Below are 25,726 nucleotides of genomic sequence, written 5' to 3' on the forward strand. Positions count from 1 at the left end.
CTTAAGTTAAATTAAATAATACTTGATTATTATAAAGCTTAACTGACTGATGTTAAGTGTACTGATGTAAAAAGTGAATAAAAAAAACTGCACCATTTTACAAATAAAATAATAATAATAAATAATAAAGAAGATAAAAGCAACTTTGTCTGAACCATGGCATGCATTTTTAATGAGGTTTCGAGACTGACTTACTTTCCATTGCAACTTGTAACAAGTAATTTTCCAGTGTGGTTCAATAAAGTAATTCTGAGTCTGATTCTGATATTTAAACAGACACTGTTTCAAATGCTAAAGGATTTTTTTTTGTATAGTTTTTTTTAAATCTTCTACATCCATGCACCACTTTTATTATACAATAAGAAGCTACTTTTTTAGGTCTTTATTTTAATACATGGTTTTATTTAAGAATTGAGCTTTACACACAACCCCTTATTACAGCTAATAATAATGACCTGTATTGTTATACATATTATGTCTTCATTTGGGTGTGTACAGTGGTTTTACATTTAAAAGAGTTGTAAGTCTAGTTCAAGTAAATATTAGCACGCCATATCCAACTTTTATCAGATAATTTCACAACAACAAAAATGTGGCTAGTAAAAAACTGTGTGGCTAGTAACTTTGGAAAACCACTAGCCACATTAGCTAGTGAGCCAAAAAGTTAATGTCAAGCCCTGACTCTAACAGTTGAAAAGAGACAGAAATGTAGATGTTTTTGGAGGGATGCTCATTTTTAAATCATACCCTATTTATTGCATCAAAGTTTGTTAATACTATATTTACGGGGTGGATAATCTTATCAGTTGTTTATTATTCATGCAAACATATATATAGCCCACAAAATGTGTTATTTTCAGATAGTCAGGATTACAAAAGACAATCTCTGACGGTCAGCCCCAGTGGTGCAGAAGGCAAAATGTGTGTCATACATATTTTGACATGATTGACCTGGGTTCGAATCCAACTTTTTAAATCGCTAATCACATCAGAAAAGCATTTATTTTCAATGACAATTCATTAATTAATCAAAAAGTTAAATGTAGGCGTAGGGAGGGATTTACTGTCCCAATAAGGTGACATCCAATAAATTAGACTCATTAGGTTATTATTGCATACTGTTTTATAATGTACAACATTACTGAGGTGCTGATAATTGCCACTATTTCCAGTAAGTAGTATAAATAAGCAGAAAATCCTGCTATTTTAACATAGTATAAATAAAATCTATAGCTATTTGCACTTAGTGCCAGACTAATGCCGGTGATGCAATGTTGCCAGATGTTGCTATTAAAATAAACAAAAACCTCTAAATAAATGAAATAAACAGAAATTATCAAATATTTTGGATATCAGATAAGATAAAGTTATCGCTGACCATAAACTGCATCTTCCTACTTTATTTAGTTTCTAAAGTGTCAAATTAAGTGGAAAAACAAGTAAAAAAACGCTTATAATAGCTGGATCTGGCGTTCTTGCACACAACTCTCTGAAGACTCGTTCACTTCAGCAGCGTCTCGCTAAACGCTAAACATTATGAATTATACATGCAGACATTCATATGAGGAGTTTAGCAGCAAATTAGTCAATCAGAGAACAAATTTCATTTTGGAACATGAAAAATTTACCGAGGTCCGGACCTCGGTGACCTTATAGGCTACGGCCATGAACTTAACCACTGATTTCTAGTTGTGTCCTTTTTTTGGAAGACCAAACAAAGTATCTTCGCTTTCACAACGAAACAAAGCGAACAATGAACAAAGAATTAAAAATCACGCTTCTTTTCTTTGTGTGAACATTTGGGCAGCGTTTTGCAAACCTTCACACATCGTGACGTAGACATGTGGATGCGTGTTTGACTCCTAACTTTCATAAAGAATATCTCTTTGGATTTGAGACTTTAGTCTTTGCAACTTTACAGATCTTCTTTATGCACCAAGAGCTTGTAACACACACTCAAAAAAAATGAATCATGGCATAGTTTATAATTATGTATTTGCATCCTTTTGATTTTATTTAAATATTAAATAATATTAAATAATAATATATCTTAAATATTTTCAAAATGTATGTAGTCAAATTGCTTAGAATCCATGTAAATTGGTTCATTGTGAAAACTTTTCGATTTAATCAGTTAACAATTATGAATATGGTTTAAATATATCTAGCTGTGGAAGAGCCAGATCCTATTAGTTATATTTTATTAGATTGGTTTGCATATGGGCAATGGAATTGTTTTGAGGGGGAAATGATCCATACTCCAGTCGGTAGGGAGCGTTACTGCACATAGACACATGTCTATGGCAATCCACATGAAAAAAAAGCAACAACCAGCGTGCGGCAGAGAGAAAAACACCGTTCTCCTCGCCATCTTACATCGGATCATCTTCTTGGATCAACCTGATTGCAAGGCAAGTTACATATGTACTCATCGTATTAAAGTTGACTGCTTTCAATATATATGTGTGTTATTACTGCTGTTGATATCGTATTAAACTGTATCAATGCACCGACTATCAATTTGCATTTATTCCACTTATGTTAACTAACTAACCTGCACATGGTTCTTATAAAAGCTAACTCTATCTACTTTCCCCTTAAGCTACTTTTTTCAGCTAGACAGTATAATTAAAAGTAACTGGGATGCGTATTTATTTTTAGTTTAACGTTATATTAATTTCCGTATTATCTGACCTGAATAACATGACTTAACGTTAGAACTTTGGCCACGTGAATAGCTTAAGTTAAATCCGAGAGGAAAAAATGGTTTTAGGTGTTAACTGTTTAAAGATTAAAATAGCGATGTGTCATTAAACGATTATTAAACCAACTGCAAATTTAAATGTATTTATATCGTACATGGATAACTTCCAACAGTTGCCAGTTGGTTATAAAGGTAAATCAGTAGCTAAACTCGAGAGGTTGAAGATATGAATGTGAGAACTTGTCATATTAATATTTGTATTTGTAAGTTAAAATTTACACTCACAGCTCTGATGTGAAAAGTTGAATCTTTCAATTTGCACACACAGACAATGATCAAAACACCCGTGTTTTGAATTGGAAGTTGTAGATTAATAGTCACAAATGTGTAGAATGACATTCACACAAAGAAAATGACATGCACACATTTTTACGACATATTTACTTTTGCACTTTACTTCAGTTTCGCTGCACAACGTCAAGTCGGCACTTACAACCTGTCAGATCTGGAAGTACAAGTTCAAATCCTAGCGCTCTGACTTTTGCTACTCTTTTTGCGGTATTCTGTTGTAGAGTTGTGACGTTCGCGAACGAACCGATTCTTTTGAACGGCTCATAAACATGAACGATGGGAGCCGAGTCGCGGCTGGAGGGGAGCCGTTCTTTCTGTCGTTCTTTTATCCTATGCGTGTTTCACACAAATGAGCTCCTCCGCGAGACAGAACAGTTGTAGGGGGAGGGGCGCACCCAGCGCAGGCCAACCCTTTATAGCGTTATGTTATTAGTTATTAGTTGTGCACGCATCCTTCACGTCCTTCACATCCTGCGTGCCTCTGTCATTGGGTAGGAGCGTTGAAAAAAAAGCTGTTTTGCACAGACATTTATTGCAGCCCACTTTGTTATTGTTCATTGACTTGAAGGGGCTGATGTTTGCAAAGTTTACAGTAGTAATTGTATGTAGTATGTAGACATTTCCATTTTATTTATTCTAACTTTAAATATTTTTTGTTTTCTATCAAAATGTTCTTGTGTGATAACAATGTTCTTGTGTGGAAGTGTTTGTAGTAAAAGCTGTTTTGCACAGAAATTCATTGCAGCCGGCTTTCTTTTTGATGTTTATTCGTGAGTAGGTATTGTATGAATAACATAAGTCAACGTAGCTTTACACACACACACACTTTCTTTTTGATGTTTATTCGTGAGTAGGTATTGTATGAATAACATAAGTCAACGTAGCTTTACACACACACACACTTTGTACTAAAGGTAAATCCAAAATAGTGATGTCACTGTCTAAGCAGAGGGATTTGTGCAACCCTATGGAATAAGTGAAGTGACATTCAGCCAAGTATGGTGACCCATACTCAGAATTTGTGCTCTGCATTTAACCCATCCGAAATGCACACACACAGAGCAGTGAACACACACACAAACACACACTGTGAGCACACACCTGGAGCAGTGGGCAGCCATTTATGCTGCGGCGCCCGGGGAGCAGTTGGGGGTTCGATGCCTTGCTCAAGGGCACCTAAGTCGTGGTATTGAAGGTGGAGAGAGAACTGTACATGCACTCCCCCCACCCACAATTCCTGCCGGCCCGGGACTCGAACCCACAACCTTTCGATTGGGAGTCCGACTCTCTAACCATTAGGCCACGACTTCCCTAAAATATAGTCTAAAATATAGAAAAAATATAGTCCACTAAAATATAGTCCACACATGACAAATGAGGTAATAATCAATATTTCAGAATAATTCAAACTCAGATATTGGTGTGTGATATCTGAGTTTTAATTATTTGACTACAAATCTCACCTCATCATTCTTCCCAGTGATTATTTCCAGGATAAACTGAGATGGCTCCAAGCTGGCTTCCTAAAACTGACTAAATATTTAAAAGAGCCAAAAGAGCCGTTCTTTTGAACGGCTCTTTGAAAGGAACGGATCGCGAAGATCCGGATACCCTCAAAGAGCCATAAATCCCATCACTATTCTGTTGCAAAATCTCACTTGTGCACTTGTATATGCAGATGTGAGAGAGCAGAGCTGGGGGCGGGGCTTTGGTGCGAATGAAGACATTTTATTGGTCGATGCCCGACCAATGAACAACGCCAACTGTTTTCACTGAATATCCTTAGCTTTGACAGGATTTTAAGACACTGCATTCATTTTGCCATTCAGGTATTATCTAGTAGACAAATAATGCAACATATTTTATATGTATATCCCACTGCATATCACTCTACCAGAGTTGCAATATAATGCTGTTTTTATTATTTTTATGTTTTGTAAAAATAATTTTAACTTCTTCATTGGGTTAAATTCCCAATTTGCTTGTCAGTAATGAACCTTTTTAAATGCAACATTATTATTATTTTTTTTTAATAAAAATCGAGTGTTTAATAATGTCTAAATGTAAATTAAACAGCAAAACCTAAAAAATAAGCACTTATGACCAGAAATACTGTTTTGAGCAACTAGTAGAGCTAAATACATGTATTTATTAAACATCAACAAGGCCATCTAGTGTTTAAGCAATGGAATTGCATATGAATATTATCTTTCTGGCCACTACTTGGACCAAATGCCTCTAATTTAAAGCGTGCCTCTTTGCACGGGAATTTAAACCTAAATACTACAGTTATTGTAGTATAAATAATAACCATATTAGAAAATGTTATATTTCAAATGGTCATTCATGGATGATAATTATTGCGCATATTATTTAGTACCATGATCTCTTCAAATTAACTAAACAGGACTGAGTTAACATGTAGTACAGTTATTTTATTGGTTAAAAGTTACACTTAATTGTTTAGTCACATTTAGCTGCCAAGGAGGAGTATGAGAACATAATGCTGTACCATTTTCCAGTATAAAATGCTATTGTAACGCATAGTCATTAGTCAACGTAGTTATCCATGCATAATCAATGCACTTTAAGTGTTACAATTACTAGAAATCGCTGCAAACATAATGAAACTGCTGTCTGTCCCAATTAATACATTCAAGCATATTAACAAAATGTTTAGTTTAGTACTATTGATAGCTCCATGAACCACGTGACCGCGTGGCGGTGAGATCAAAGCATGCTCTGGTTCAGCGAGTTTACTCTGCAATATGCAGTGGGATATACATATAAAATATGTTGCATTATTTGTCTACTAGATAATACCTGAATGGCAAAATGAATGCAGTGTCTTAAAATCCTGTCAAAGCTAAGGGTATTCAGTGAAAACAATTGGCGTTGTTCATTGGTCGGGCATCGACCAATAAAATGTCTTCATTCGCACCAAAGCCCCGCCCCCAGCTCTGCTCTCTCACATCTGCATATACAAGTGCACAAGTGAGATTTTGCAACAGAATACGCAAAAAGAGTAGCAAAAGTCAGAGCGCTAGGATTTGAACTTGTACTTCCAGATCTGAGAGGTTGTAAGTGCCGACTTGACGTTGTGCAGCGAAACTGAAGTAAAGTGCAAAAGTAAATATGTCGTAAACGTGTGTATGTAATTTTCTTTGTGTGAATGTCATTCTACACATTTGTGACTTAATCTACAACTTCCAATTCAAAGCACGGGTGTTTTGATCATTGTCTGTGTGTGCAAATTGAAAGATTCAACTTTTCACATCATTGCTGTGACTGTAAATTTTAACTTACAAATACAAATATTAATTTGACAAGTTCTCACATTCATATCTTCAACCTCTCGAGTTTAGCTACTGATTTACCTTCATAGTTGGTCGGGTGTTCTATGTGAACCATGGTTTTACCCCGTCTGTCTTTTGCTGTTGGTCTGCTCTTGTTCTGTGTTTTAATGTTTGACGGCAAATAAAGACAGTTATAAACTACTGCAATTAGTAAATGAGAGTACTATTCTAATAAAAAAGCTACTTGATCGCAATCTTTCCTTAGAAAGCCACGTTTCTAGCATTTGTAAAACTGCATTTTTCCATCTCAAAAATATATCTAAATTACGGCCTATGCTCTCAATGTCAAATGCAGAAATGTTAATCCATGCATTTATGACCTCAAGGTTAGATTATTGTAATGCTTTATTGGGTGGTTGTTCTGCACGCTTAGTAAACAAACTACAGCTAGTCCAAAATGCAGCAGCAAGAGTTCTTACTAGAACCAGGAAGTATGACCATATTAGCCCGGTCCTGTCAACACTGCACTGGCTCCCTATCAAGCATCGCATATTAAAATATTGCTTATTACTTATAAAGCCCTGAATGGTTTAGCACCTCAGTATTTGAATGAGCTCCTTTTACATTATAATCCTCTACGTCCGCTACGTTCTCAAAACTCAGGCAATTTGATAATACCTAGAATATCAAAATCAACTGCAGGCGGCAGATCCTTTTCCTATTTGGCGCCCAAACTCTGAAATAACCTACCTAACATTGTCCGGGAGGCAGACACACTCTTGCAGTTTAAATCTAGATTAAAGACCCATCTCTTTGACCTGGCATACACATAACATACTAATATGCTTTTATTATCCAAATCCGTTAAAGGATTTTTAGGCTGCATTAATTAGGTAAACCGGAACCGGAAACACTTCCCATAACACCCTATGTACTTGCTACATCATTAGAAGAACGGCATCTACGCTAATATTTGTCTGTTTCTCTCTTGTTCCGAGGTCACCGTGGCCACCAGATCCAGTCTGTGTCCAGATCAGAGGGTCACTGCAGTCACCCGGATCCAGTACGTATCCAGACCAGATGCTGGATCAGCACCTAGAAAGGACCTCTACATCCCTGAAAGACAGCGGAGACCAGGACAACTAGAGCCCCAGATACAGATCCCCTGTAAAGACCTTGTCTCAGAGGAGCACCAGGACAATACCACAGGAAACAGATGATTCTTCTGCACAATCTGACTTTGCTGCAGCCTGGAATTGAACTACTGGTTTCGTCTGGTCAGAGGAGAACTGGCCCCCCAACTGAGCCTGGTTTCTCCCAAGGTTTTTTTCTCCATTCTGTCACCGATGGAGTTTCGGTTCCTTGCCGCTGTCGCCTCTGGCTTGCTTAGTTGGGGACACTTCATCTACAGCGATATCGTTGACTTGATTGCAAATAAATGCACAGACACTATTTAACTGAACAGAGATGACATAACTGAATCCAATGATGAACTGCCTTTAACTCTCATTTTTGCATTATTGACACTGTTTTCCTAATGAATGTTGTTCAGTTGCTTTGACGCAATGTATTTTGTTTAAAGCGCTATATAAATAAAGGTGACATTGACATTGACATTAATAATTCTCTAAAAAATATAAAGCTGGCTTTGTAATTTCATAATCAAATGTATGCTTTTGTTTCTAACTAAAACCATTTTTTTTTCCTTTTCAGATACATCAAGCATCTTTTCTTACATCTAAACAGTGGGACAACCTCCTAGACCAGTGGTCACCAACCTTTTCAAGCCGAAGATCCCAATTAAGCTAAGTGCAGTTATGTCCCATCATATGCAACATCACTTTTCTCAATGCCACCAGAAGGCAGAACTGCCGAAGTAATGTTACTCACTCAAGTCAGTGTGATGGCTGTGACTGAATACTCTCTGTGAGTCCTCTGAAGTCTGGCTCATAGCTAGAGACAGCCAGTTTGAGGCAGTCTGTGAGGTGTCTGTCAGTAAGGCGGCTCCTGTATTTTGATTTGATTATTTTCATCTGTGAAAATGCCATTTCACAGAGGTAAGTTGATCCAAAATAGGCACTCACTTTTAATGCACATGCAGTGAGGAGCGGAAACTTTTCTCTGTTGACAAGTCCCCAAAAGTCACTGTCCCTTGATCTGGCTTTCAGCTCAATGTCATTTTGCAAATCAACCATCTCCATGTCAACTCCACTTGACAAAGAAAATACTTGCTGGAATTTGGCTGCAACCTGTTCTATATCAATGAGCATGAATGGGTTTGAGACAAATGCAGCAATGCATTCCATTTCGTTTGACTCACCAAAACGCATATTGAACTCTATTGCAACTTTGTCCAGGTGAGCACAGTATTTCTCATGGTGAAAAACGTCATTGTCTTTAATGCTCTGTGACATTTTTTCCAGGTTGGGAAAAGTGTGTTAGCCTCCCGTTTTTAAGATGTGTGATCCAAACACCAAGCTTAGACTTAAAAGCATTCACCTTGTGATCATGTGTGGCAGGTGTCGGTCTTTTCCCTGGAGCTCGTTATTGAGTGTATTCAGCTTTGCGGTCAAGTCTGTCAGAGACCCCAGGTCACACAGTCACGCATCATCTGACAGTTCCTTGTGCTCCTCGTTTCTTGCAGATAGAAATGTCTTTATCTCAGGCAGTAAGTCAACAAACCGCTGGAGCACTTTCCCACGGCTCAACCACCGCACATCAGCATGAAGTAGTAGGTCTCCGTACGCGGCATCGAGCTCATCCAGTAACGCCTTGAATAAGCGACGCTGAAGTGCTTTTGCTCGTATCGAGTTTATCAGTCTGACCACCAATGACATTACGTGTGAAAAATCTATGACTTTCCCTGCTAAGGCCTGCTGATGAATGACACAATGATAATTCTTGAACTTGGGAAAATCAGGGTCATTATGGCACAGTGCTATAAAACCAAGGCGCACGCCACGCATCGCCGGTGCTCCGTCGGTGGTAATTGCTACCAGTTTATGAATGGGGATATAATTTTCGCTTACATATTTTAAACTCAGTGTAAATATCCTCACCTCGCGTTCTCTCCTTTAAGTGGAAAAGAGTGAGGAAGTCCTCTTTTGTTGTAGAATCCTGGAAAGCCATTCTGACAAAAGCAACAAGCTGAGCTGTGTCCACTGCATCCAGAGATTCGTCGAACTGCAGTGAAAAATATTCACAGAGTGACAAGTCCTTTAACACCTGTCGATCCACGTCCTCTGACAGTGACTCGACCCTCCTTGCCACTGATGCAGGGCCGAGAGGCACAGCACGGAGTGAGGCTTTTATGTCATCTTTGTTTTTGAAATCCTTGAAAATAGTCTCTGCAGTAATGGCCATGGCTTCCTTGAATAATTCGCCATCCGTAAAAGGCTTTTTGTTTTTAGCCAGAAAGTGACTTACACGAAACGATGCTTCAGTAGCAGCCTTATTTTGATCAGCAGATTTTTAAAAAGTGATTGCTGGGCCTTCAACTCAGATCTCAGCTCGTCAACTTTCCGTGCACGAATCGCGCTCTTTTGCAGGTAGCGGTCTTTAAATTTCGAGTGGTTGGTATTGTGATGCCGCTCCAGATTCCTTCTTTTACATAATGCTTGTTTTTGGTGGCACAACATACATACACACTTCTCTTTTACCAAGGTAAACAGAAATTCCTGTTCCCATTCTAGATGAAAATTCTATGTTTTTGCCTTCTTTCGTGGAGCCTCCGCCATTCTAGTTTGTAGTATGTTATCTCATGCGGGCTATCACCATGGAGATCCATATTGACGTTTGCGACAGTTAATTTACGGGTGCTCTTCTTTTATCTGATTGGTCTCTTCATTGAAAATAAAGCAGTTGGATTAAGAAATACAGATGCTTGCAAAACTGAAACCATTTTTATTTTCGGGAGCTACCGGGACAGTGATAAAGATCTACCAGTCGCGATCGACGGGTTGGCGACCACTGTCCTAGACCTTGTATGTATGCTACAAAGATTGTTTTTTAATACATAGAAGAATCAATACATCTGATTATGAACAATTAATCTCAGTTTGAATGTAATATGATTTAACATAAAAAAAAGCATAACATACATAGTTAAAAACATAATCGATTTTTCGATTAATTGTTTTTTAAAATGTGGTCGATTCAAAATCGATTCTCAAAGGCCATGAATCGAGTTTTTTCCATATTTATTTACGCAGACATTGAACGCAATATTAGCGTTAATCTAATTACAAATCTTCTTCACTAGATGTCACCCTCTTATGTGCCTTGTGCGATGTTACCAACGAACCTGTCATTCATTCATTCAGTTTAAAGCAGTGGTTCTCAACCCGCGGCCCTTCACGAATTCAAATGCGGCCCACCATATGCTGAACACACACACACACACACAAAACGTATGCAACTCACTTGAAGAAGTTCAAATGGAAACACCATATACTACGCAGCAATCATCCTTAATTGAAGAAATGTGGCAAAACATCTCTGGAGAGAACCTCATATTATTAAATTCGAAAGTACTTTCCATATTTGGATCAACATAGGCTACATTTGTGAACACACATTTTCTGCAATGTCGCGTGTCAGGTCATGCTCCCTTGCGCGTCTTGCAGACTGCATCTTAAAGCCTCTTATACTTTCTGCGTCCGCGAGTCCGCCATGGACCGGTAGGTAGGCATGATGTAAACATCGCCATCGGAGAGTTTTTGCCGAGGCTCTGAGCAGACGACCGTGCGGACAGGTGCGCGTGGTCAGTAGGCTTCAAAAGCACAATTGCACATGTGCAGGCAGTGTGAAGAAGCCCATTGCCAATCGAAACTGTTCAATCCGTCAATAAAGAATATAAAGACAGTGATGTGCAATGATTCTGGGCAATTGTTTGTTGCAGAGCGGACCATCAGCATGCACTTTCGGAAGTATAAATGGAAGAAGTCCGCGTTAGTGCTGACCGTGTCTGCGTCCGGATTGCTCATGTGGAAAATATAACACAGGCTTTACAATCGCAAATTCATTGTGCTGTTACTACATCGAGCCGAATTTCACAAAATTGTTCAGCTCCCAACAGAATCAGGTGTAGTAGAATTATTTATTCATTTCAATGAATCTAATCGATTAGATATCATAATATTTAGGCTATATAATATTATAAATCAGGTTGGTTTGTATTGGTGACTTAATGTACGTGCGGCCTGCGAGACTTGTACATTGACCATAATGCAGCCCGGTGGAAAAAAAGGTTGAGAACCACTGGCTTAAAGGGTTTCAGGTGCTTTGTTGACGTTGATGCCACCTTCAGATAAAAAGTCAGAGGTATGGAAACATTTTAGATTTTGTAAGCAAGATGACGACGATAGTGTTGTGGACAAGAACAAAGAATTTTTCATCTTGCATCAAACTTGTATTTATTTAACATAATTGTATGCATTTGAAAATTAGAGATGGGTTCTGTTTTAAATGTACCCAAGTGTACCTAAAATAAAAGTTTAATATACAGGTTTGTGGCTCTTAATTTCATTTCATTAATTACACAATTGAAAACGTATGTTCACTGTTCTTTTTTATACATATAGTATTTGTATCAAATCTATATTCATTGACTTGAACCGAGAATCAAGTATAGAAAATAGAGCTTAAGATCTTTGCCCGAACCCGGCGGGACCCAATCTGACTTCATTTCGATTCGGTCTTCATTTATATCATTTTACACGGGCTCGGGCTTGTGCGGTAAATGAGCGGTCATGTAATGTGTTTCGATTAGCGCGAGAAAGATGCGAAAATGGATGCTGAGTAGTTGAAACGAAGGCTTGCCTCTAAATATTATTTGAGTCTTAAATGCATAATGTAGACAGAGTAGGCTACATAAGCTAATGTTGGCATTATTCTTTAATTATGTTAGCTGCTATGGTGAAGCAAATCCGGCAGAGCTTTTATCTTAATTAATTTTGTTATTGCCAAATACCCATCTTAATTTAGAATTGATCTTAATTAATTATTTTAAGAAAGACTTGTTTTTATTGGTGCGTTGGCTTATTTATATGCTAAATGAGCCTATACCTAGGGCTATTTATAGAGTGCTGAGATATTACGATGTTATACAGAGGACTTATTTTATTTCTTTGTTCAAACTTCCAAGTGGCCTATTACGTTAGTCATGTATAAATTATGTTAAAACATGTATAAATGACTCATTCCTGACAAAAGGCAAAAGAGCTGCTTGTGCGTACATTTGAATAATGTCGGGTTGTAAATGGGTTCGGTCTTTTAAAAAGCTGTCAATCAAAATGTACTCGTCGGGCTCGGGTCATGTCGGGCTTAACTTTTAAGGCCCGATTACAGCTCTAATAGAAAATCAAATCGAAATCGAATCGAAATCGAATCGATTTGAGAGCTTGTGAATCGAAATCGAATCGATCTTGAACATCTGAATCGATACCCAGCCCTACTAATATAATCTTGCAGTCAACCATAGTTTCTTATAAATTGGACCTATGTAGTTATTTCATTGTTATAAAAAAGTTATTAATAAATTATTTTTAGTAGTAGTAGCTGTATTTTGACTTACAGTAAAATCAAGTATAAATTAAATTATTTATGTTGATTCTTTAATAATTGGACGTAACTGATTTTTTTTCTTTTGTCTTTGTTCACAGATATGTGAATGCGGCCATGTACAGTGTGTGACATTTCATTATCTACCCAGTATGAATTGCTAAAACATTTTAGGCTGAAACATTTTCCACTAGATGCAGATAGTGATATAGATACTTCAGATGACCTGCCGAAATTAGTAGAACAAAAAATAGCTGCAGTTTTTCTTAAGTTGGAAAACATTTTTCATGTGCCATCTACAGCTATTGATGAACTACTTGATGAACTATACTTCCTCTTAAGTAGGCTAATGTGTCTGTAACTTGTAGCAGTCTTTCAGATTTTTTCAAAAAAAAAAACCTTGAAGTTGATAGCTTAATTAATAAGGAACTAGCTGATGTACCGTGTAAATCTAACCCTTTAGTAAAATCAATAGGGAAAGATGGTCCACTTTCTACAACTTATAAGAGAAAATAGTACTTTAAGGATTTGTTATATTTTGTTGAGTCAGTGGAGTTTATTCTGGACCAAAAAAAGAGCAGGACATTTCAGTATATCCCATTACTGCAGTCTTTACAGCAGCTACTTGATTGTACTGCAGTGTTAAACGGTATTATCAGTAGCCACAGAACACAGGAAAGTACAGACCAGTTAGATAATCAGCAGTATCGCTCTATAAGAGATGGTTTGTATTTTAAGGACAACACTTTCCTGTCAGGTGATGAGTTGCGAATTTGTTTAACTTTGTACATCGATGATTTTGAGCTATGTAATCCCCTGGGTACATCGCGAAAAAAAAACACAAATTGTGTAGTGTGTACTGGATTCGGAATAACTTGCCACCAGGCTCTCATTCAGCACTGTCTTCCATTTATTTGTCCCTAAATTGGGGAAGTCGTGGCCTAATGGTTAGAGAGTCGGACTCCCAATCGAAAGGTTGTGAGTTCGAGTCCCGGGCCGGCAGGAATTGTGGGTGGGGGGAGTGCATGTACAGTTCTCTCTCCACCTTCAATACCATGACTTAGGTGCCCTTGAGCAAGGCATCGAACCCCCAACTGCTCCCCGGGCGCCGCAGCATAAATGGCTGCCCACTGCTCCGGGTGTGTGCTCACAGTGTGTGTGTGTGTGTGTGTTCACTGCTCTGTGTGTGTGCACTTTGGATGGGTTAAATGCAGAGCACAAATTCTGAGTATGGCCATACTTGGCTGAATGTCACTTCACTTTTTTTTTTTAACAGTTTTGTGCAAAAGTGACGATGTAAAGGTATATGGCTATGGAAAAATTCTAGAGCCACTTTTACAAGACCTTTGCACTTTAGAAGAGCATGGTGTTTTCAGCTCAAAACTTGGGAAGTTTGTCAAAGGAACAGTCCATAGTGTTGTAGCGGACAATTTGGGAGCCCACGGATTGGCTGGTTTTTTAGAGAGCTTCTCTTGCCAGTATATTTGTCGATTTTGTACTGCTCAGAAAGTAGATATTCAAACAAGGGATGTTCATTCAGGTGCTTTTTTGCTTCAAACAAAAGAAATACATGAAGCACATGTAAAGTCTGCACTGACACAAATTGCTTTGGTGTGAAGAGAGTGTGTGTTTTAACAGAAAATCTTCAAAATTTTCACGTTAACACAGGCTATCCCCCAGATATAGTGCATGACTTATTTGAGGGTATTGTCCCTTCTGAACTGGCACTATGTTTCAGTGTTCTCATCTCTAAGAAGTATTTCAGTCTTGTCTTAACACACGAATCGTCAAATTTCCCTATAAGTGGAGTGACAACAAAAATCGATCTCAAGTTATACCAAACAGCTAATCATGTAAAAAGACAATAGGTGGCAACGCCCATGAGAATTGGAATCTAATTCGATTGCTTCCATTTCTAGTAGGAGACTTGATTCCAGAGGATGAGCTTGCTTGGCAAGTGATATTAGACCTGAAGGAAATTGTAGAATTAGCTGTGGCACCAGTTCACACTGATGAGACAATTGCTTATCTTGATGTCAAAGTGTCTGAACACAGACAGAAACTACTCGAGCTTAACCCGGACATTAAGCTTTTACCTAAACACCACTATCTTGAGCATTACCCGCACCTGATTAAGTGTTTTGGGCCTCTTCTAGGTTTATGAACGATGCAATTTGAAGCTAAACATAGCTTTTTTAAACAAGTAGCTCGACACACAAATAATTTCAGGAATATTGCACTCACACTGGCAGCCAAACACCAGCAATTCATCAGTTACCACATATATTAATCCACACTCAATACATCAAATTTGGAAGTTTCAAATGTCTCTACAGTCCAGGTTGATGTTCTGAATAAGGAAGTTGTGTTAGCTCTCAGGCAGAAGTATCAAAATATCAGTCAAGTTCACCTTGCAAAAAGTGTCACCACTAGAGGAATTAACTACAAAAATGGAATGTTAATTGCATGTGGTTCAACTGCTGGAATGCCAGAATTTGCAGAAATTCTACAAATGGGCAAGGGGAGATGAGCTGAGTTTCATTGTGCGTTTATTGTCTGCATGGTATAGAGACCACTTCAGATCTTTTGAGTTGATTTCTTCACCAGGTAAAGAGGTTGCCGTGGTTCAGCTTGAAGAACTGACAGACTGCTATCCACTTGTGGCCTATACAGTTTGTTCCAAACGTATGGTAACCCTGAAGAGACACATCGTCATCAAAGGTGTGATTTATCAGACTTTCAGTACCTTTTTTAAAAGAATGTTGTAACTTTAACATCAATGTTTTATTTATTAATAAGACAATTCCTATGTTTTTTGGGTCTGCATTCTAGATTAAAAAATCAGGATGGCAGGACCAGTTAGCGTCAGAGTCCTTTTTGGAAGTGAAGATGATGCAAGAAAACTAATCCATGTTTGCGTGAGAAAGGAACTCAGACTGGGTGTTGTGGATGGAAGCACTATATTAAGATAAAGATGATGAACTTCCGCACCAAGCTTGGCCAAGCTGGACACCCAGAAGTCACACTTTTAAAACAAACAGAAAGGCCAGGGAAATCCAGCTGCAAACATATAAAAGCCACGGAGGGCAGAGGTTAATTTCTGTCCAAACCATCCGAGAGGTGAAACCAATGACAGCCTGGAGGTAGAAAAGGTTGCTCTATTGACCGAGGTAAAAAATAATAATAACGAGACCGTTATCAAGGAAAAGATGCAGCGTACCTTCTCATACCGACGACAAGAAATTCTTCAGGAGCCAATGATTACAGAGGTCCGAAACAGATGGCCAGCATTGTTTGAAATTGGAGAAGTAAGTAGTTAAGTGTTGTTTGAAACGGAAGTGCAGATTTATACACTAACACATCTTGTTTAAGGTGAAATATATTTTCATCTTTTTTCAGGTCAACTTGGAGTTCATGTGTATAACAACTGTTCCGCTGATATCAAAATTCATTGGTCAACTGGACAAATACACTGATTTGCTGATCAATGTTTATACAAATAAAAGCCTAAATTTAGTCTGTTCATTAAATAATGCGATCATGTCTCTTTAGAAAATTTGGACTAAACTGCTCAATTCATATGGAATAGTTTTATGATCTCTTTATGAATTAGCTGTCAATGGAGAAACAAAGTTTTCAGATTTCTTCAAAAGAGATCTTCATTTGTTTTCTGAAGATGAACAAAAGTTGAACAAAATGTATGACATAATTGTAAATTTTGGGTGAACTACCTCTTTAAAATGTAGCCTTACTTGAACTGTTAGTTAATAAATAATGACGTTTTTGGGGATCTTCTTATGCTTGTTTGAGAATGAAGACATAAACACCAGGCGTGATTGTATCCTGAGGTGCCTAAGTGTCTACCTCAACGAAGACATCGAGACACTTGTCAAAGAATATGTGGTGTGTGTCAAGCTATTCTCTTCATCTTACAAATTTCAATTTTCATTGATTATGTTAATTTTCAGTGTCAATCAGTATCAGTACAGCGCATGATTGATCAAACTAAAAATGACCTGGATAAAATGATCCAGTTGGTATTACAAAGTAAGGAAAATATGAAATCAGAATCGTGAAACACTCACATCATTATGCTGATCTCAGATTATCATTTCAATTACATGACTGAATCAATAGGAAAACTTGGAACACATTGGGAACTTATTTTCTTTGTTTATCCTCCAGGACACTGAAAGTGTGGAGGCTGAGTCTCTCATGTCTCATTCCACAGACAACAAGGGGCTTCTATGTCATTCGAGCGGAGGGCGCTGGTCCTGAAGAAGAACCTTCAGATGTTTGTGTTTTTCTTGAAGGAGTTGAAGTTCTGCAAAACCTGCCAAGTGTCACACTTGGATGTGTGATGCTTTTTGGACTAATGTATGCCCTTAACTTAAACTATCCAAAGGACCTCAAGTGCACATTTGAAACATTTCAGAAAATCCTGATGGAACTGGATACAGCCAAGCTGTCGCCAAAAGTTCAGGGACTGAAAATTAAGATGCTTCAGTGAATCATTGAGAGATATGCTGATATTTACATTTTTCCTCTTGACTTGCACTTTTTCTACTCGTTAGAACCACCACCCTATTTTTCCAAATTATTGCATGTCACAGATTTGTGAAAATGTTTGTGCAATGTTAACAAGTTTTGTCATTGAATCAGATTTGACCTGATTGTTATGTCTACCTCAAGTTTTGCAGTTTTTTTAAGCACAGTTCTTGAGGAAAAAGTACTATGCCTGAAGTCTGTTAAAATCCTTTGCATTTATTTGTTATAGGATGATTGTGGCTAAAAAATAAATAAATAAAGTAGTGCAATTAACCTTGATGTGTTAAGTAAAGAATGAAAGTACTTATTTAAGTAAGTATTTTTTGTTGAGGTTGCACACAACACAGTATAAGTGAGCACAGACTGTCTTGCTAGCTCCTCTTTTTGCTGCCTTTTGTGCTTGTTATTTCTAAAATAAAAATGTGAAATGAAGTGACCCTCTGGCCATTCTTTTTTGTGTTGTATATTGGGATTGGGGAGGGGAAATGGTGATGAATAAGTAAATACAAATTTATAAATATGATTTTAAAATACATTGGGTTTATTAATACAAATTACTTAAATGTGATGCATTTTAAGTAAAATAGGTTTATTACATAATAACACATAAACCCATTTCTTATTAATTTAAAATAAATTGGATTAATTGAAAATATTACATAAATCTAATTGTTAATTGTTTTATTTATATAGGACTTACATATATTTATCACATTAAGTTTATTAATATATTTACATCCAAATGGATGGAAAATTTATATGCAATCCAATTACAGAAATCTTATTTATTAGGCCTAAATATTTTTTTTGAGTGCACCGAAGAGAAAGCAAAAATTAAAATCTCATAATTTGACCCCTTTAATTTGATTAAATAATGACAACACTGTGTGATATTAAAATAAGACAATTTAATTTTACAGCCCCTAGATAAAATACTTATTATAAGACATATAATGTGCCAGAAACCTATTAATCACTGCAATAATTATTTAATCCCACACTCTTCAGTATTAACTTATTTAAAATCCAAATGGTGACCCTTTTTTCAGGCAGTGTATATTTCTTATAATTAGTGTATTAACTGGGATTTTTCATCGTCGTTGTTCAAATAACTTGTCAGTACACAAAAACAAATTAGCAAATATTTCACTTAACTATTAGATGTTGAATCATCCTTATGCACTCAACGCTAAATATATTATAATTTAGTAGTAAATGTTCTCAAGTGGGTATCTTAACCACTGATGACTATATATCTATTAAGTTCTCTATTATAGGTCAGTGATCTGAACCCATCTTTTTTCTAGGTTTTACCAGTAGGATCTTTAAAAGCACCGTAAGATTTAATTGCTATCAAACAAACATACACTGGGACACAAAATACAGTAATATAAAATGAAAATGTTAACTGCTAATAACTACGTCAAATCAAACAAATAATTAACAATTTCCCCACAGATACACATGCAAATAGTTTATTTAGTTATAATAGTTTATCATTTATGGGGGAAAAACATAAAAGAAACAAGGCCAGACACAAATGCGAGCACACAAACTATATTAACTCTTTTTACACGGATCGCGGTAGGTTCAAATATGTGGGAGTATGACGTGTTTATGATGTAAACAGAATGTTGTTAAAAGTCATAAACATACCTGGTGATCATGATTAATCAATAACATTTATTGTACGCAACCGAAAGTAGCCTTTTCCGGGTTTCAATGCAGCGGAACTTGTCATCGATGGATAAACAATACGACAAAGTTCTTCTTCTTCTTCTTCTTCTTCTTTTTTGTGCTTATTTGGCGGTTCGCATTCTTAAAAAGAGCATTACCGCCATCTACTGTGGGTAATAGATCAGAGACAAAATACACTAGACTAGATCACCACTACCAGAACAATCAGGACTCGTGCTTTCAATGTTGCTGCGTGTTCAGCTCCTCCATCTACGGCAAAGTCCATCTCATTCCAGAGACGGATGCTGTTACATTAAAAAAAAAAAAATCGATAGTATGATAATAATTTAACTGTATAAAACAAATTGTATACATTTATAACCCTTCTATATTCTATGGATCAAATTGGTTCTTCTTAAAAACTTTATTATTAACCTGCCCCCTTCTACTGAATTTAAAATTATCCTTAATGTTAATAGCTGATTACCTTCCATCTGCAGTTCTTCTCTTAGCTTACTTCTTTCCTCTGAATATTTATTACACTTAATTAGTACATGCTCCACTGTTTCTCTTATTCCACACCATTCACACAAACCTGTATGATGTTTCCCTATTATTTGCATTGTTGAATTAAGTCCTGTATGTCCCAATCTTAATATAGAAATAATACAGTCTTTCTTCCTTCTTTCACTTGACTTTCTTCCTCTACCTACCACTGGTTGTATTGAATGTAAATGTCTACCCTTTTCCTCATTGTCCCAGTACATTTGCCAATTATTATTTATCTCCCTTTTAATTATTGATTTGATTTCTAATTTGCTATAATTAATTTCCATATCTATAGTTTCTTTTGCCATAGCCTGTTTTGCTAACTTGTCTGCTGCTTCATTTCCTGCTACTCCAGTATGTGCCGGAACCCATAAATCTTATTTTCCTGTTGCATCATGAACAATATCTGTAGGATTTCCAAAACAATATCTTGTCTAGTATCTGATTTTTGAGCTTCCAGGCACATCAAGGCCGAACTTGAATCTGAGCAGATTAAAGTTTTACTTAAACCCATTACATTTATTTTATTAATTGCTACCATAATTGCTAGTAACTCTCCTGTAAACACAGATACATGATCTGATATTCTTTCCCCTCTCGCCACTTTCAATCTGTGTATGATGTACGCTACCCCCACCTGTTCCTTTTGTGGATCCTTAGACGCATCTGTGAAAACATGTACATATTGTTCATACTTTGTCACCTCTACCTCCAACATCCTCCGATTTTTATCTTGCCTTGATTCCAATAAGAATAAATCTACATTGGGTTGAGGTAATATCCATAATGGTATTGTTGGTAATATTATTGCTGGAATAACACTGCACTCATTTAATTTCATATCCTGAACTAAATCCTTAATGATCCAACAAAAATTGTTAACTTTCCCTTTCCCATGTTCCCAACATGTTTCAAGTATACCTTTTGTTGGATGACTATCCTTCTGCCCTTTTAGATTAACCCAGTATGCCAGTGTCAATTGCTTCCTTCTTAAGTGAATTGGCATCTCCCCCATCTCCACCTGTAACGCTGAAACAGGAGAGGAAGGGTAAGCTCCACAACATATTCTCAACGCTTGAGATTGAATTCACTCTAACTTTCCTAACTGTGACTTAGCTGCTGTTCCGTATGCAATACAACCATAATCTAATATTGCTCTTATCATTGTTGAATAAATTGTTTTTAATGCCACTCTGTCAGCCCCCCATTCTCGTCCTGAAATACACCTCATTACGTTTAATATCTTCTTACACTTTCCCTCCATCTTGTTTATATGTACACTCCATGTAGCTTTGGCATCAAACCACATACCTAAAAAGTCTTTAACTTGTTCTATTTCTATATTATATAACTTCATCTTTAAATCAATACTTGACCTTTTATTTGTAAAAAATATATATTTAGTTTTCTCCACTGAAAATTTAAAACCCCATTTATAAGACCATTTCTCAACACTTTTTAACACTGCTTGCATTTTATTAACAATATATTCTACATTCCTACCTCTAAACCACAGCGCTCCATCATCCGCGAACAGTGATTTATTTATATTCTTATCTATTGTTGCAAATACATCATTTATCATAATAATAAACAACAAAGGACTTATGACACTACCCTGCGGAGTTCCATTCTCAATTATTCCTTTCCTTGATATATTCCCCAATCTTTACTTTAATATTTCTTTCCATTAAAAACTCTTTAATCCAATTATATAATTTTCCGTCTATTCCAATTTGATCTAATTTGATCAATAAACCTTCCTTCCATAGCATATCATATGCTTTTTCTACGTCAAAGAAAACTGCTATTAGAGTTTCTTTATTTATCAAAGCTTTCCTTATATCTGAATCCAAATTAATAATTGAGTCCATTGTACTTTTTCCCTGTCTAAAACCATTTTGATATGGGGGAAAAAATTATTCTTCTCCATGTGATACATTAAACGTTCTGTAATCATTTTTTCCATTACTTTACCTAAATATGCCGTTAACGCTATCGGTCTGTAGTTTAGTGGAATACTTGGATCTTTACCTGGTTTTCTAATAGGAATTATTACAGCTTCTTTCCGATTCTTAGGTAACATCCCTTCTTCCCATACCCTGTTGTAAAACTCTAGAATGACTTTAAGAGATTCTTCACTTAACTTTTTTAACATTACATAACTAATTCCATCCTGTCCTGGAGTTGATGCTTTTGTATTTTTTAATGCCCTCTTCAATTCTGAATATGAAAAAGGCACATCTAGAATACTATTTGTTACTCTTTTTTTCCCTAAAATAAATGGATGTTCTTTTGATAACTTCTCCCTCATTTCCTTACATTCCTTCATCAAATTATTCGAACTATTTATTTTTGAAAATTCTTTTCTAAACATTTCTGCTTTCTCCTCATCACTTATTGCTATTTCTTCCCCACTACTTAACACAGGATACTCATATTCTCTTCTAATGCCACTCATCTTTTTAATTCTCTAGCAGCATTCTGTATTACTGATATTATTTCTGTATATATTCTTTCAATTATTATTCTTTCATTCATCTTGATCATTTTCAATCCTTCCTCACATATTCTTTCAAATTTTTCCCAATCTGCTTTCTCATATTTCCACAATCTTGTAACTCATTACTATCTTTTTCCCAATTGTCTTTAATTTTATGGCTTTATTTTTTTGTCATTTCTACATGCTATCATTAAAGCTCCATCTTGTAGCACTTTTGCAAAGGCTATCTCTCCAACCAGCTTTTTCAGTTCATACGTCAACGTCAATGGATTAACTCCTAAAACTCCTACCTCTCCTTTAAACTTCAGTATTATCCTAAATTCCCTCTTGACATTATTGCCCTCATCCCCCTCTTCCTCACTAGCTATTGAACTGCTTTCTGATATTTCCTCTTTACCTTTTTTCCTCTTTTTGTTTACCTTTTTTCCTGTTCTGGCCATATTCCATCCTACCTCCATATCATCCTCCTCTTCACCTGTTTCTCCCATTCTTAGAGTCTCTGATCCATTCCCGGTTCGATTTCCTTGATTCCTTGTATTATACGTATTCTTTGACTTATTTGAATTGGCCACCATACGCCGCCACTCAAAGTGTCAACAACAGCTCTCCCACTCGGGTCTCGCATCTCGGTTTTTCGCGCGTCCGTTCTTTCAAGCAACACGAAAAACCACGCCGGTCCCCGTTCACGACAAAGTTCTGATGAATGAGCTTTAGTTTTGTATGATTTGTTTATTTATTGCTATATACATTATTATTATTATTATTATTTTGCTCACGATAGCATTTCCACGACTTCAAAACAATTAAAAATATTGAAAAATGGATTACAGCGATCAGGAGAACGATGAGGTCAAATTTACGTCACTTCCTCGAGCTCTGTACCTATGCCTGGAGGTCAGATTCCTGTTAGATGTTTTTGGTTACGGTTCCTCTAAACCCCTGCTGGCAGATTATGGAACTATATTAAAAGATGGCAACTTCTGTATTTTAGACTTGTGCATTTTATTGGTAGAAACCAGAGCCATAGAGAGAGAGAGTTGCGACAACGGAAGTTTGAAATGTTTGGTTGTCACGTGATTCATGTAGACTTCAGATAGTTCCAGGAAGTGCGTTGGCGGCCATTCAAACTGATAGAGTAGAGTGACAAAACTGCGATTTCTGGTAATAAGGAGTCAATAAATGCATTTATTTTATATATATATATATACAACACACCGACATATGTATGTAGCATGAATATGTATTTATAGCGATGTTGTTTTAAAAATATCAAATCAGGTAATTTTTGAGGATTAGTGTTCAATTAACTTACCGTTATTTTAAAAACCTATTCAAGCTAACGTTAAGTTGTATAAACACGGGTTGCGGTTGCCTTTTTAAGTTACATATTGTTCTTTTTTTCACTGATCTCATGTTAACTAATGTCATATTGATGACTTTCAGATAGTACAGAGACAGGCTGGTGACAGTTGATTTTCAGCTTGCACTGCACTATACTGTTAGCAGCAGTAATTAGCAAGGAAAGAAAGGTGTGCGAATGTATGGCTTCCCAGCTGACATGGAGAGGAGAAAATAATGGTTGGATCAAGTCTGCAGGAGCAATCTAAATATAAATAAAAATTACAACAACAAAAATTGTTAGGTAATTATACTTAAATTTATTTAAACCCAGGGAGCTGAGACATTGCAGGGAGTCATCAGTGTTACCTATAACTGTGCATTTAATATGTGGGTAGACAAAAAAAAAAAAAAGTTGTGTGTGGAAACTAAACTCAAGTCACTCTGCAGGGACATTTTGAGGAAAAACCAATTTGTCATGACCAAAAAATTAAAGAGTAGGCTGAGACCAGATGCTATTCCGACAATCTTTGTGGTCAAAAAGAGGAGTGCCCCTGCTCCACGATGCACCCCTAGACCTGTAAACATACAGCAAATCGCTGCTGATTACAGCTATATTATTTCAGGTGATACATATATAATAAGTACAAACTCATACGAGTTGAAGTAATATTTCTAATTTTGAAGTGAAGTGATATTTTCAATATTTAAAATTAGCAATTCCATGTTACTGCCTCTATCAGTTTCAAAGAATGTGGAAAAAAAAGAATGAGGACACTTAGAGAAGGGAAAGTGACAGTGAAGAAATAGAGGACATGGCTAGAGAGGAGAGACAGGGACAGCTGACACTACTCAGTCAGCCAGCAGCAAGTCAGTCAGCAGCCAGTCAGCTTTCCAGTGAACCATCAGCCAGTTACCTGGGTCTATTAAAAAAATTAAAGAGACAAGAAAAAATATAAAAAGTTGAAAAGGCAGCACAAAGAAAAATAAAGAATGAAAAAGCAGCTCTTAAAAAAAATGGTCTCCTCAGCACTCCTGACCTGCATCATCACTGATGCTCCATCACAGAACAGTCCAGTGGCACCACTAATCCTCCACCTACAGCATGTTACAGTATGTTACTTTTATACACTAACAAGTTTAGGTATATAATACAGTAGTATTATATAATATAGGCAGGTAATCGTCAGTGAATCACAATGAATAAAAACACTCCACCCATGTTTTTGCAAACTCGATTCACTCAAAATTTATATCAATAGGGTGCATTTTATTATTAAGGAATTTAATTGTTTAATACGTGTAATAAGGAACAAATTTATAACCTCATTTTACCACTTCCACTCACCGCTGTCACACGCGGTCAAACGTTATATTGAACTAATAGGCTATGTAACGTTAGCTAACTTTCCCCACCCAGAAAAAACTAAATAAAATGTTTAGATTCCTTTTCTCTAATTCCAAACACGATGGATGAAACTGAATTAAGAGAACAGATTTTACAATTAATAGGGAGTTCGTTACTAACTTTATTCAGCTCCAATCCTAGCCTAATCTGTTAGTTATCTGATAACATCCCTTAAATCTACTCATTTAATGAGTTATAATCTACTAGAAGGTTTTAACTTACAGTTTATTGTTATTTAGATGTACTAATAATATACAATCGTATTATTTAAATGTCTTACCTTTTAAAAGTGCGTCGCAAACGGTTTGTTCTGCTGCATCTCTACGGCGCGGCATCGGTTTGCTGCTACTTCCGGGAACTATTGAGAGGCTCCACGAGCCTCTGTCATAAATGATGCAGCAAATGAACTTACACACTATGCACTTATGCACTACTCAACCATGTAGTGTATGAATTATATAAGGTTATTCTATGGGGCAATTGAATGCTTGAATCTGATGCTATAATTTCTGGGAAACACACGGCGAACGTAGTTCCAGGCAGCTCTCTTGACTGCATTACAGTTCCATATCACTTCGCATAGTAAAACTGTTATAAAAATTAAAAGACTAAGAAAAACAACAAAATGATAGACGATTTTCAGTCTTGACCCCAGTGTCTTTCTTCTGTTTTCCATCTAGGGTGAAAATGATTTCATCCCTCATTTTTGCTCTTTTCATCTAAATATTTTCATCAGACAATAAATCACAGCCAAATATCGGCTCCACAAATCCCATCTCTGGGGTTCTAGA

General features: G+C 36.6%; 1 protein-coding gene and 3 long non-coding RNA genes across 4 annotated transcripts in view; 2 read left to right on the top strand and 2 right to left on the bottom strand.

The window, feature by feature from the left end:
- Positions 1 to 19,200, bottom strand: part of LOC132160017 (CD276 antigen homolog) — a 36,929-nt gene extending 17,729 nt beyond the window's left edge. The window contains exon 1 of the mRNA XM_059569713.1: positions 19,117 to 19,200. Coding sequence (XP_059425696.1) covers positions 19,117 to 19,127 — 11 coding nt within the window. The 5' untranslated portion in view covers positions 19,128 to 19,200. The remainder of the gene's footprint in view (positions 1 to 19,116) is intronic.
- LOC132160024 (uncharacterized) overlaps positions 1 to 25,726 on the top strand; it is a 51,261-nt gene that overhangs the window by 18,914 nt on the left and 6,621 nt on the right. The gene's annotated exons all lie outside the window — the stretch shown is intronic.
- On the top strand, positions 16,529 to 17,896 carry LOC132159173 (uncharacterized). The gene is made up of 2 exons (XR_009437815.1): positions 16,529 to 16,815; positions 17,098 to 17,896. It is a non-coding gene; the product is annotated as an uncharacterized LOC132159173 (long non-coding RNA).
- On the bottom strand, positions 24,296 to 25,315 carry LOC132159174 (uncharacterized). Its single transcript, XR_009437816.1, has 3 exons — positions 25,216 to 25,315; positions 24,568 to 24,625; positions 24,296 to 24,450 (listed from the first exon to the last, which is right to left on the bottom strand). It is a non-coding gene; the product is annotated as an uncharacterized LOC132159174 (long non-coding RNA).

This window comes from Carassius carassius, chromosome 16 (genome assembly GCF_963082965.1).
Source record: "Carassius carassius chromosome 16, fCarCar2.1, whole genome shotgun sequence".
Classification (NCBI taxonomy): Eukaryota; Metazoa; Chordata; class Actinopteri; order Cypriniformes; family Cyprinidae; genus Carassius; species Carassius carassius.